At 56.2% G+C, this 13741-nt stretch overlaps 1 protein-coding gene across 1 annotated transcript; it reads right to left on the bottom strand.

Moving 5' to 3' along the window:
• Window positions 1-3504: 3504 nt before the first annotated feature.
• On the bottom strand, window positions 3505-5054 carry CSDC2 (cold shock domain containing C2; the record flags this gene model as incomplete). Its single annotated transcript, XM_082066441.1, has 3 exons — window positions 3505-4221; window positions 4468-4590; window positions 4879-5054. The coding sequence occupies 3 exons, from the start codon at window positions 5052-5054 to the stop codon at window positions 4059-4061; spliced, it is 462 nt and encodes a 153-aa protein (XP_081922567.1). The 3' UTR covers window positions 3505-4058.
• Window positions 5055-13741: the final 8687 nt, after the last annotated feature.

Here is a 13741-nt window from a genome sequence, read left to right as displayed (position 1 = left end):
ATATTGCTCCCTGGGAGCCTTTCTCAGCACATCCCTGCTGGTGTGGCACTGCCCCTTCTCTTGGTCTTGTTTTCTCTTTTTTCTTCTGTTCCTGCTTTCCTCGCCATTGCTCTTCGTCTCCCACCTGGCAGCTGGTCTACAGAGAGAAGTTTCTCAGCTGGCTACTGCCACTTGACCAAGGGGCCAAGTTCCTCAGGCAAGGTATGTTGGTGCTTTTAGACCCAGGGCAGGGCTCCCACGTTGTCACAGGCAGTCCTGAATGGACCCTGGCACTGCTCCCTTGGCCACAGGAGCTGGGTGCTGCATGACCAGTGCTGGTGGGTGCTGTCTCCTCCACCTAATCTTCACCTCTTAAATCTACAGCACATCAGGGCTGTAATACATCACATTTGCATGAGTGCAGCAGTCTGCCCGGTATCCAGAAATTTCCCCAAAATGCACAAGTTCCTCTTTCTATGCAGAGAAAATTTCTGCGTGGGAGAAGAGGACCTGCTGGGGAAGCCTGGCTGCAAGGTACCCTTTCACAGGCCACTGGTTTTGGCCCTCCACTGCAACCTCCATGGAGGAATCATGTGTTTTGTAGTTCCTCCTTCTCTTTATCACTGTGGATCAGGTTATGTATGGGTTTAGGGGCTTATCTTTCCTGTAAGTCTATTCAAAGTCAGCAGGATCTCTAGAGGGCATGGTGGTCTATGAAGAGCAGGGCCTGGCCTGTAGGCATGAGGCACCGTGGTGGCCTGGGGTGCTGAGTTGCCGTGTGTATTTGAAGGGAAGGGCTGGCTCTGTCCAAGTCTGCTCCTGGTGGCAGCACATCCCTTGCTCAGGGTGGGGGGAGTTGCAGAGCGAGCAGGGCGGAGGCAGGGATGACCTTGGAGGCACCAGCCATTGCTTTCTCTGCTCAGGAGCTCACATGTGCATGGGTGATAGCAAGTTCAGGACACTTCCCCATTCCTGTCTCTGTCTTACACCAAGCTTGGGCTAGTTGAAGGCACCTCCCGCCAGGACACCCTGTCCTGCTGGAAGGATGAGGAGGAGGATGGAATCCAAAGTAGTCGTGGCAGCCCGAGAGTCCCAGAGCCACAGAATGGTTGAGGCTGGAGGAGACCTCTGGGGGTCATCTGGTCATCTGCTCGAGCAGGGCCACTGAGCCCCAGCTGCGTGCCCTGTGTTTTTGCAGGCAGGGATGAGGCACAGCAGTGGGGTGGGAGCCCTACACATAGGGGACAGTGCACACCCGTCTCCAAGACCCCTTTGCCATAATGCTCCTCTCCTGGTAGGTGCCCATGGCCTAGAGGGGGTTTCTCCCCACGTGTGTGTGAGCGAGCAGATGTGGCAGGCCCCACGTTGGGGACCATTGTGCTATATGACTCCGTATCTGTGCGAGATGGGCAGCTCCTGTCTGGCTGATACCAACTGTTAAATAAATATATTTAAATACATATATATATTAAAACAAAATCAATCATATTAAAGCTACAACAAGCAGTGGCTGGAGGCAGTGTGTGCTTTGTGCTGGGCTCTGCTGGGGCGACATGCAGCCAGACAGCAGGCAGCCGTAATTTGAAATCCCCACAGGAGTGGGGGACCAGCCCCGGTCCTGATCACCCCTCCTGGTGGGCAGCAGCCTCCCATCACAGGCTCAGGGTCTGCCCTCCCCCCCACCCCAGAGTAAGGCTGGGGGACCCCGGGATCCACTGGAACACACTGTGAGGAGGTGGGTGAGTCTGTGCTGCTGTTTAGATAAATCCTACAGAATCACAGCATGGTTGGGGTTGGAAGGGACCTCTGGAGACCATCTAGTCCAACCTACCTGCTAAAGCAGGCTCACCCAGAGCAGATCGCACAGGAATGTGTCCAGGCGGGTTTTGAATGTCTCCAGAGGAGACTCCAGTGCTCTGGCACCCTTAGACTAAGTTTCTCCTCATGTTTAGATGGAACCTCCTGTGCTTCAGATTGTGCCCATTGCCCCTCATCCTATCATTGGGCACCACTGAAAGGAGTTTGATCCCATCCTCTTGACACCCACCCTTGAGATATTTATAAATATTGATGAGATCCCCTCTCAGCCTTTTCTTCTCCAGGCTGAACAGACCCAGCTGTCTCAGTCTTTCTTCCTAAGAAAGATGCTCCAGACCCCATCATCATCTTCATAGCGCTCTGCTGGACTCCCTCCAGTAATTCCTTGTCCTTCTTAAACCAGGGAGCCCAGAACTGGACGCAGTTCTCCAGATGCAGCCAAACCAGGGCAGAGTCCCTGCACGCTCCAGGTCCTTTACCCGGGAGAGCCAAGAGCGTCCCCACTGCAACACACACACACACAGAGGACAAAGCTGGGACTGGCAGCGCTCAAGGGAAAGTCACTTTTAATGGTTTATTGCCAATGTTACAAAGGTCGACACACGGTCAGACAGGTGGGAAGGACACCAGAATTGTAAAAACACCAACAAATCTAGGGTTTTAGTTTATTTCCGAAAAAAGGGAGGAAAAAAAAGAATCAAACACAGTTTGCCTTGGCCAAGCTGACTGCGTGTCCCAGGGATGCCTGGGGCCTGAGCTGGCGTCACCGCAGCCCCTGGGTGAGCCGGGTTTTGGGTTGGCAGTGAGATGGGCTGCGGGGTCCTGGGACTGTCCCCGCGCCAGCCTGGGCTGGGGCAGCACATGGTGGTCACCCCTAATCCACAACTGTCCTGCATGACACCAGCCTTGACACCCTCCTCTCCCTGCTTACAGCAGACCCCTGTTCCCACTGCAACAACGGCAGCCAGAAAGGTGGAAAATGCTCCTCTCCACTAGAGCTGAGGCTCCCATCAAGTGGGTGCCAGGGAGCCACCATCATCCTTCCCGCTCAGAGGGCTGCTTGTCATGCTCTGAAATAAACCCCCTAAGATGCTGGTAATCTCCAGAGCATGGGTGCAGGCACCATTTCCCTGGGGTCAGTGCAGGCCCAGATGAGTTCATGCCACCTCAGCCCGCCACCCTCTGCACTGTCCCTCCCCAGGGCCACAGGAGCCCACCTGGCCACAGTATGGCGGAGAAGACCAAAACTGAAATTTGTGCTTTGTATACAAGACCCTGCCTACAGCGAGGAGTGAGGGAGGAGGTGGCTGCGCTCACCCCATGGCCAAGGCTACTCAAACCCCTCAGCCCCTCGCCCTCCCCTGCAAGCTACAAATGTGCACAGACACACACACACACACACGTGTGGGAAGGGGGGTCCCCAGGGGCCTGGGGGGACAAGGGGAGGCAGAGGAGAAGGCGGCCATCTCCCCAAAACCATGTCAGCACCGAGCCAAGAAAAGTGCGTTAGCAGCCCGGCAGTGGTGGGGAGCACAGAGGCGCCAAGTGCACCCCTGACCCACACCCAGGTGCAGCGACCCTGGGCACAACGCCGAGCACCCCTGTGCCCTGCCAGCAGCCATTTGCCCCTTACAACTGAACTTTTTATTTCTGTAAGCCACTCGCCTCCCCATGGCACCGCTGACCTGAGATCTTTTGCTGGAGGGATGTGGCTCAGGTGGGTGCAGTGAGCTGCCTGCTCAGATGGGGACGGGTCTCAGCCACCCAGTCCCCGCACAGTGATACGCTGCCCCACACTGCCCTGTCTCCCCCCAGCCCCACAGCATGCACAGCGGGCAGTGGGAACAAGCAGGGTACCTGCTTTGCCAGAGCCGGGTTCAGGAGGACGAGCTGAGCCCCCCTAGCCCCCTCCAGCTCTCAGCACCTGCTTCAGCCCAGGGCAGCCAGGGTGCCAAGGGGTAGGACAGGTTCCCCTGTTCCCATGGCTTCAGGGGCAAGGAAGGGGACATGGGGCTCGGCGCTGCCCCGGAGCTGGGGGGCGGCAGGGGAGGGCTCTGCTTCCCCTGTCCTCCTCGACAGACACTTACAAACACACACAGAGAAAGGAAACCGTAACCTTATAAAAGACACTGAACGCAAATGCCTGCGTAATTTTGGGCAGCCCCGGCCCCTTTGCTGCCTTGGCTCCCCCTGCACCCCCTGCAAGCGGCCGGGCAGGCTTGCTCTGTGGGGCTGAGCAGCCGGCAGCCCCCCCCAGGCACCTAGGAGCCGATTATCTGGCCGGACCACGTCTCGTGCTTCGTGTGGGGCGCCAGGTTGGTGAGGACCACCTCCACCGCCTGGAACTTCTGGTTCTTGGGAGGGATGGGACAGACCTTGTACGTCACCTCATCCCCCTCCACTGGGACATACTCCCCCTCGATGCTGTGAGAGAGGAGAGGTGGTGAGGCTGGGGCCAAAAGCTGGACCCCTGCCCCAGACCACCCAGCACCAAGAAAGGCACCCCACCCACCAGCTGCACTTTGGGAAAGAAAACCCACCAGTGATTGGGGGTAGAGAACAGGCAGAGCCCCATCTCCACCCCATGGAGACATTCCCACCGCAGCCCATGAGTGCCCAGCCCCACACTGATGGTACAGCTCCCCCGACACCGCATAACCCCCGACTTACTCAGACACATGGACAAAAATGTCTTCTGTGCCGTTCTCGGGAGTGATGAACCCATGGCCCTGGGAGCGAGAGAACTGCTTGCAGACGCCCTTGAAGATGGGGCCAGCAGAGGCACGTGCTGTCCTGCGGGACAAAAGGCAGAGAGAAGTCCCACCAGTTGCACTCACCTGAGAGGCAGCATGGGGAGAGGTTTGCTATGACACGGGTTTGCTGTGGAAATGCGGCATTCCCTGGGAGAGGTCACGGCAACCACCCGCAGCAACCGGGCAGGTTGGCGCAGTAATGCCAGGTGCCGTGATGGCAACATGCACCAGGTATTATGGGTTCTTTGGGCGCAGCTGGTGACCGTGGTCCCTGCTCAGCTCAGCTGGACAGTCCCAAAAACATGTTTGCCCCATGCTGGGTACTTACGCTGAGTAGGTCCTGGTCCTCTTGGTGGGGAGGGGGCTGGGCAGGTCCCGCAGCAGGAGGTTGCCCCGCTCCCAGATGCGGCTGCCCTCCCGCTGGAAGGGGAAGGTGGGCCACACCGGTGACTTGGGGGAGTGCAGGGGCGGTACCGCCGGCGGGGCGCTGGGGTCCGATGACATGGTGGGGTCGGCGGGCTCCTCCGTTTTGGGGATGGGCAGTTGGGCGGCAGGAGAAAGGGCACCTGGGCACACGAGTCTGCTATCGGCAACCTGGGGAGCAAAGAAGGGACCAGTTACAGGCACCCCAGGGGGGCTTTTGGCGGGGTCAGTTTACTGCCTGGAATAAAGTCTAAAGTCACTTGGTTTGTTCAGCCCGGAGAAGAGGAGATTGAGGGGAGACCTCATCATGGCTACAGCTTCCTCACAAGGGGAGAAAGAGGGGCAGGCGCTGATCTCTTCTCTCTGGTAATCAATGACAGAACCCGAGAGAATGTCAGGAAGATGTACCAGGGGAGGTTTAGGTTGGACATTGGGAAAAGGTTCTTCACCCAGAGGGTGATGGAGCACTGGAACAGGGAGGCAGTCACAGCCGCAAGTCTGGCAGTATTCAAGAGGCAATTGAACAACGCCATCAGACACATGGTGTGAATTTTGGAGTTGTCACACGCAGGGACAGGAGTTGGACTCAATGCTCCTTGTGGGTCCCTTCCAACTCAGGATACTCCATGATTCTATAGTAATTGCCCCCTCTGCTCCCAGCCCCACATCTGTGGGGGCAGGCAGCATGCCGCTGGCCTTTGGTACTGCACACCAACCCCCAGCATTGGGAATTGCAACCTGGGATGTTCCAGCAAATCAGTCCTGTGGAAGGAAAGAGCGTGGTTCGTGGTTTTAACTTTTATTTTCCAGGATAATCCCCCATATTAGAGATGAAGTTGCTAAAAAGCACACCCCCAGAGAAGGAGCACCTGAGCATGGGCTGCCAAAGGCAGGGACCATTTTGGGAAGGATGCCCATGTAGTGCCAGCACGCCTGGCTCCCAGCCCCAGCCTCTGACATCTCTCCCCTGCCTGAGATTTCTGTTAAAAGGGTGAAGGAAAAAGGCTGAGACAACGGGAAGGTCAAGGTCAGGGGTCTGAGGTCTCCCCACTACTGGAGGGTGCCTCAGCGCTATGTGGCTTAGGATCTAACCCCAGCCACAGCCAGTGGCTCGTTGCCCACCCGGGTACAACCCTATGAGGCAGAGACACACAGAGGCTATTGTGGAGACACCGGCAGCACGCACACACCATCAGGCACCTCAGACAAGCCATGACAGAAGCACAGCCTCCTGCTGCTGCAGTCATGTGGCTCCAGTTTTTGGCTGGCATTATGTGGTTTGCAAGGAGTTAAAGCCCCAAGAGGCAGAAACCCTGCAACCTTTGGCTGCTGGAGGATGTGCAAGACATGGCCTGACAGCCAGGACGCCTGCTGAAGAGCAGGAGCCAGAGCAAGCATGGGCATGGCTGTCTTCACAGAACCACCCAGGAGCAAGAAATTCGGGGTGTTGTGCATTTTTAAGCTTCCCAGTGAGATGCTCTGGTGCGTGATCAGCACTGTGGCTGCTTGCTCAGAAAGCCTTTGTTCTGACAATTTCTCTTCCCATCAGTTGCTGCATCTGATGCCCGGTGCCTCTGTCTTGGGGTGCCCCATGCCAGCAGCTGCTTGGGGGCACCACTCTTTGGGGCTGCTGCGTGGGGGTCACCCACCTCCATCATTCCTCAGGCTCGGGGTTTCCCCATTGCCTGGAGCTGAGGAGCCTGATGTTCCATGAAGTTACTGTCCCCTTCCCCGCCACCAGCCTCTCCCACCCCACTGGGGCATGCGACATCTTTTGGGACAACACCTGCACACACCAGGAAACGCAGAGAATATTTAATTTGGTTTCTGACTCATCCTTGACCCTTTGAGATGCAGAGGCCCTGCGGGGACTTGTAAAAGGGGGTCACCTCTGCTCTGAAATTAGCAGGCACCAAGGACACAGGAAAAGGTTTCTAGAGCAGCTGAAGTTTCGGGGAAGGACCAGGCGACTCCTGTTCCCCTCACCCACCTCTGCCTGCTTTCCTTGCCAGGGGATCTGCCTGTCACTGGGTTCTGACTGCCACCAGTCCAGCTTTGGTGCCCATCCACACCTCAGTGTCCTGACAGCTGACCCCTCCCAGCCCTGCAGAGCTTCACTCTGAGGCCCAGGCAGCAGAGGCCACACTGGAGTCCTACCCTAAGGCAGAAGCCACCACTTTCCTCCTGCCCTCTGAGAAGACTTCCAGCCACAGCTGCAAACCCCTCCAAAATGTCTCTCCCCTTGCTGGCTTCCCATCTGCCCCCTTCATGCGTTTCAGCAGCCCCTCACTGCCATGAAGCAACTGAGGCACAGGCGCCTTCTGCTCCACAACCCACCCCATATCTGGGCTGCTTGGATCCTGACCCACTGGGCTCAGCATCTCCTGCCCCTGTGCCTGGTCTCAGCATCTTTCCCCTGTACCCTGGCTCAGCACCTCCTTCTCCCCTTCCCAGGCCCACCATCTCCTGCCCCTGTGCCTGAGGAGTTTGGAGAGCCCCCAAGCCAGACACCAAAAAGCCGAGATAGCCACCAAGCTGTTTCTCTGCTCCTGTCTGTGCTTCCCATCCAACTGCTCAGCCTGTGCTGATGAACAGAACAGCTTGGCTGCTTTTGGGCAGCAAAAAGCAATGTGGTCCCCAAGTGTCCCTGCAGGATTCAATGCCTTCCCAGGAGGTGTCAGGGCTGGACAAGTCCTACGAGGGCAGGCTGAGGGAGTTGAGATTGTCCAGTCTGGAGAAGAGGCTTGGGGGAGACCTTATTGTGGCCTTTCTGTACTTGAAAGGGGCCTATAAGAAAGATGAAGGCAGACTTTTTAGCAGGGCCTGTTACGATAGGACAAGGGGTAATGATTTTAAACTAAAGGAGAGGAGATTCAGGCTAGACATAAGGAAGAAATTTTTTACAATGAGGGTGGTGAAACACTGGCACAGGTTGCCCCGAGAGGTGGTAGATGCCCCATCCCTGGAGACATTCGAGGCCGGGCTGGACAGGGCTCTGAGCAACCTGATGTATTTGAAGATGTCCCTGCTCATTGCAGGGGGGTTGGACTAGATGATTTTTGAAAGTCCCTTCTAATGCAAACTATTCTATGCTATGATACTAAGTGGGACAATTTAGCGGGACCGGCCCTTGGTTCTCTGTCACATCATGGAGCTGCCACTATGAAAATGGCTTCACCATGGCGGGCCTCCTCTGTGCACACTTTTGCTGACAAGGCCTTTTGGTTCCCCCACCAGATTACAGACAATGGAGGGTATTTACCCTGAATAACGATGCTTGGAGCAAACTATTAGTATGCTGAGGGGGTTGACTGGTGCCAGGAGAAAAAGCTTCCTCTGGCAGGTCCTCAAAGGACTGGAAAAATTGAAGTTTCCCAGAGGCAAAAGAAAAACAAGAGGTGAAGGGGTGTGCTAGAAAGGAAGCCTTGCAGGGACAAAACGGTATGGGCAGATGAAGTGGCAACCAAGAGCAGGCTTGCTCCAGGTTCACCTATGTGAGCAGCGCAGGCTGGGGTGCCCTGGAAGGCTCCCTGGTTCAGGGGACAAGCAGTGGTGGGGAGCAGGAGAATGCTGGGCATTGCTGGGAGAGAGGAGACAGCCCACAGGCAGCAGCTAAGGTTGCTCCAGGGTCTGGAGCCCCTGTCCTGCGCCCAGGCCAAGGCTGGCTGCCACAGCCAGCAGCACTCTGCCCCTCTACAGCGCCTGGCTTGAGCACCCCAAATTTGTGGGTCAGCTTTGGGGCCCGGCAGCTGAATGCCAAGCTTTCCTGGTGCCAGTGAAGCTGAGGCTTAGCAGGAGCTTTGGCACCACGGGGGGCTCCAGAACTGTATGCTGCTTCCTACCTCATTTAAATCCCCACAGCAAACAAAAGGACCGAGGAAATTAAACTCAGGGCAAAAGCAGGCTGAGAGAAGAGGGGGAACACAGCATGTCCTCACCCATGTCTCCTCCCCTCCCAGCCCAGACAGAGAGCAGGGAAAGCCTCTCATGTCCTTCTTTCCTCCCTGTGTGCCAATCCACCATCCTCTCCCTGTCCCTTTCTCCATGCTGCAGCCCCACCAGGCAACAAGGAGGGGGCATGGGAGGCATTTTCCCCCTCTCCTCCATCACCATGCTAACCTCCACCAGGGCCAAGAGCATCTCTCCCCACCCCAGGTCTCTCCCAGCCTGGCAGACACCACCCACGACAACCGTGTCCACCCCACGCATGTATACGGTGCAGGGACGAAATCCGGGTCACCCAAGGAAACGAGCAGAGGCTGCAGCAGCCCGGCTGTGCCGTGGGGCATGGGAAGCCTTTCCAGCGAAACCCCCCTCTGCTGCCGGACCTCCACCTCCCTCTCCCTGTCCTCCCTCAGTGGTTTTGCTCTGAGGGTCTCCCAGGGGGACAGACTTCCGAGCCAAGGATGTGTGTAAGCAGCAGCAAACCCAGCACTCCCTGTAAGGATGCAGTTTGTAAAAAGCACTCCCCCCACCCTGTCCATCTTCTCCCCCTCCCCAAATAAACCATCTCGGAGCAAAACCCCAGAGCCCTCTGGTGACAGGGTTTCCTTCAGCAGCGGCAGCCAGCTTTGCTTTTATATTTTTCGGATGAGGCGAGCTGACAGTCGGGAGCGCTCGCAGGCGCAGGCAGGAAGAAACCCAGGCCAATTAAGGCAGACAGGCAGTAGACACATCAGCTTTTATCTCGAGATCCAAGTACCCCATTCATCACCAAGGACTGAAAGGTCTGCGGTTTATCAAATAAAATCACTGTCTCTCTCCCTCTCTTTAAAGCCAAACACATTGACTTGGGTGCTGGCTGTGACCTTGTTTAACTAAACAGCCTTTCCAGGTCCCCCAGAAGGGGGAAAGGAGCCTTTTGAAGAGGCACCAGCCTCTGCCACTCCCCGTTCATTAGCAGCAGCGAAAGAAAAACCCCTCACACATCCCTAAGCCAGGCGGGGGAATACATATTTAATTGGCTTAATCGCCCTCGGCGAGTCGGCCCTCCCATGCGGCGCTTCTTTGTGCTCTTTCCCATCCGCCAGAACCCCCAGGCTGCCCAGGATGGACGGATGGATGGACAGCAGCTCTGCCAGCAGCTGTCACACTCTGGCTCTGGACGCGATCTGTCGTTGCCTTTATGGGCTGTTTCCTTTCACACCACCACGTCCCTTTGCAAACCCCCAGTTCCGAAGCTGTCTGCCACCATGCTCGAGTCCGCCGAGTGCCGCCGCTCCCCCGGCCCCAGCCTAGGAGCTGGAGGTTATTTTTATTTTCCCTCTTCTGCCTTTCCCAGCGAGCTCCCGCATGGGCTCTTGCCTGCTGCTCACCATCACGTTCTCTCCATCTCCCGTGACTGCTAGTTCCCTCAGTTTAGGAGTCAGGTTTACCTCCCTGTTCTTTCCACCCCAGTAGCAAAAAGGTCTTTGTATGTCACAAAGACACCTCATCTCGGCAGCCGGCTGCTGGCAGCCATCTCCTCGCCCCACGGAGCAGGGAAAGTGATGTTCTGGCCCGCCGCCATCCTCGGGGAGGCTGATGCCCTCCCCAGACCCGGCCTGTCTAGACACGGGCTGAAAGAGAGAAGAGCTACACCCCTCCAGACACAGCAGCGTGTCCCCAGAGATCGGTGCAAAACCAAAAATCCCATTTTTCAGCTGCTTGGCACATTCACGTGTCGAGGGAGCCACCAACAGCATGGTAGCCACTAGAGATCTCGAGTTGGCATCTCCTGGGGGGCTGCTATGAAGGGCAGAAACCAGCTGGGGAACCGGGATGGCTCTGGGCAGGGGTTACCACGACTAGGGGTTACAACAAGCAGGGGTTACCACGAGCAGGGCCACCGCAGCACTCACCGGGCTTCGTTTCTCCGTCCTCCCTTCCTCACAGCCACAGCGTCTGGCAGGTTTTTATAAATGCTGTCTCTGTCCGATGCTAATGAAACCATCTCAGTACCCCTCCCACCCCTTTTTTGGTTACTAGATCATGACGTTAAGAGTTAAATACCAAGCAAAGCAATTTCCTTGCCTATCCTGCATGTTAAAAACCCCTTTGCTGAGACAAATTACTATAGGAAAAATAAACTAGGCAGTTTGGGGGGGAATACACACTGACAGCATCCCCTCCCCAGCTAAGCCAATCATGCTCACAACTCCAGCGATCTCTGCCAAGATAGTCTTGCCTATGATACAGCTCGCTTAGCGCTAAAATATGAATGTCACCTTTATGGATCAATTATAAAAAGCTCCCTTAGGCAGTACCGGGCTGCCCAGTTCTCAGGGAGGCCTCGGGAGAAAGCAAGCAGGCTGCCAGATGCAAAGGGGAGGCAAAGGCAGAAGCCATCATGGAGGCTTGATTTACCTTTTAAGCATGTATGCATAATCATCAGTCCCAAATACCAAGTTTGTGGGATTTGGGGTTTTTGTTGTAGGTGTTTTTTGTTTTGTTTTGTTTTGTTTTTTAATTAGAATAGTGCCTGTTCAAAGATCTGGCACAAATGTCCTCGTCTGTGTCCTTCTTTCCTCCTTTGTGGCTCTAACTTGCCATCTGCAGGAATGAATAGTGCAGCCAGTCCCAAAGAAACCCCCATTCAAGTCCCCATCATTATCGGCCCGCTTTAGTAAGACACATTTTTTTACAAATCACCTCGCCCTCAACCGGCAATTGGAGAGCTGGGTCCCAGCTGATCTCAGCCCTCAGTGGCAAATCCCCAGCTATTTGCCCCCCAGCCAAAGCAGGCGTACAGCACCACCACCGCCACCCCTAGAGGAGTCATTGTTCCGGAGGCTGGTGGGGAATAACCAAACCTTAGGAGGGAAGTCACGCTTCACCCTCGCACCTCTCCGCCATCGAAAGGAAAAATCAGCTTTGAAAAGAAAAGGTGGAAAGCAAAGTTTAGCCCTCAGCTACAACGGCCCAGGCAAGCTGGATGGCCATTGTGCTTCCCCTCACTCACCTCCTCAGCAGCGATGGGCTCCCTGGAGCTGAGCTCTGCAAAGCATCGGTGCTCAGCAGGGCCCAACGCTCCTCCGCTGCCGTGCGAGGAGCAGCGGTCTCGCCTGCAGCCCGGCTGGGGGGGCTTTCTCTGCCTGCCTGCCTGCTGATGGATCCGCGGTGTCTGATGTGTGTATGATGTGCGCCTCGCACACACACGCATCCACACGCCTTCCCCTGACGTCAGGGCCAGGCCAGGGGGAGCGGGCAGGTGGGAGGGATCAGGCTGGTCATTTCCAAGCTAGGCTTAAAGGAGCAAGTCTGGATGGGGGGCTGGAGGGGACAAGGGTCGGCCCCTGGGGGCTGCATCGCTCCAGTTACACAAAGTGACATGCATCGGTGGCACAGGTAGATGCAGTGGGGCAGCCCCACAGGCTGCAGGGACAGTGGGTTGCGGCGTGGGAAGAAACCAGAGAGGGGATGGGGCTGGGAGGCCAGGTCTGGACCAGAAGGGGTCCCCCACGATGGGTCAAACCTCTCCCCTGTCACCCTGAGTCCTGCCGGTCCTGCTGCAGCTGCTCTCCCCACCTGCCCAAGCCTGCAGCCCCCCAGCACCCACATGTGACATGGTGACCCCCCGCCCAGAGCAGAGGGTCATGGAGGGGCACATGCCACAAATCCACCCCACCATCCCACCCCCCCGCTCTGGGCCTGTGGCCCTCACAACCACAGGTGCTTTCTCAGGGTCTCATTTCTAGCAGTGCACTATGCCAGCCACCTGACCCCAAAACATCTGTCCCCTCTGTTTTCCCCTGTGCCGTTGTCACCGTATTTGGGGGAGCCAGCACTTTGGGCAGAGGCAACGTCATAAATTCACCCGAGACTCTTCTCTCTTGGGGGTGCAGGGCAACGCGATGAGGATACAAATCAATCTGCTGCATCCGCTAGGGAATAGGGCGAGGAGTAATGGGGTTTAAATTGCAAGGAGCAAGACTGATGCTAGACATTAGGAAACACTTTCTAACAGAATAGACAGTTAATTACTCAAGTAGATTGCCTGGGGAAGCACCAGAGTCTCCATCACTGGAGGTTTTTAAGAACAGGCTGGGTAGGCATCCTTTTGGGGGAATTTAGGTGATATACCCTCATTTTGGAGCAGAAGAGTGGACCACACCAGCACCTTACCATGCAGGTCTCTGTGATCCTGGAATAAAATTTGTAAGGACCCCAAACAGCCGTGGTATTGTGTAAGCACTGCAAGGAGCTGTTGCAGTCATCTCATGACATGGGGTGTTGGTTGGTTTTGGTTTCTTAAACATGACTCTTTCCTCGAGTCATTCTAAGTAGCTGAACGTGATGGTTCCAACTGGACCTGTTCCACCAAAGACCCTGGGGCTGCAGGGTGGCGTACAAGTTGTGTGGGAAGCTGTGAGGGATGGCGCAGTGTCAGGAGACGGGGTCACGACTGCTCTGCCTTGCTGTGTCCATCCCCCCGGGTAGCTGAGTGTTGATCTGTGTCTATGCCAGGGGCTTTAGCAGAGGGACACAAAGCAGTTGTGTCTCTCCTGTCAACAAACTGTAGTGCAGAAAAAGGCTCCACAGACAGAAGAGCCCAGCCCATGGCAAGGCCGCCAAGAAGCACTGAAACCCCACATGCTGCCAGGTTCTGCCATTGCCCATCACACTCTGCTTGCAACTTTTCAGGCAGTTTTCCGTGACAAAACAGGAGCCCCATTCACCCTCTACAGACACCACAGCACCCATCTCCCCAGTCTGCTCTTGAAACGCTTGCAAAAGAAGGGGAGGAGAAGCCCAGCCAGCTCTCCAAGTTTCTCCTGAGATGGTCCGTC

This window comes from Streptopelia decaocto, assembly GCF_964273445.1.
Source record: "Streptopelia decaocto genome assembly, chromosome: 1".
NCBI classification, from domain to species: Eukaryota; Metazoa; Chordata; class Aves; order Columbiformes; family Columbidae; genus Streptopelia; species Streptopelia decaocto.
This window is presented reverse-complemented; position numbering and strand designations above follow the sequence as displayed.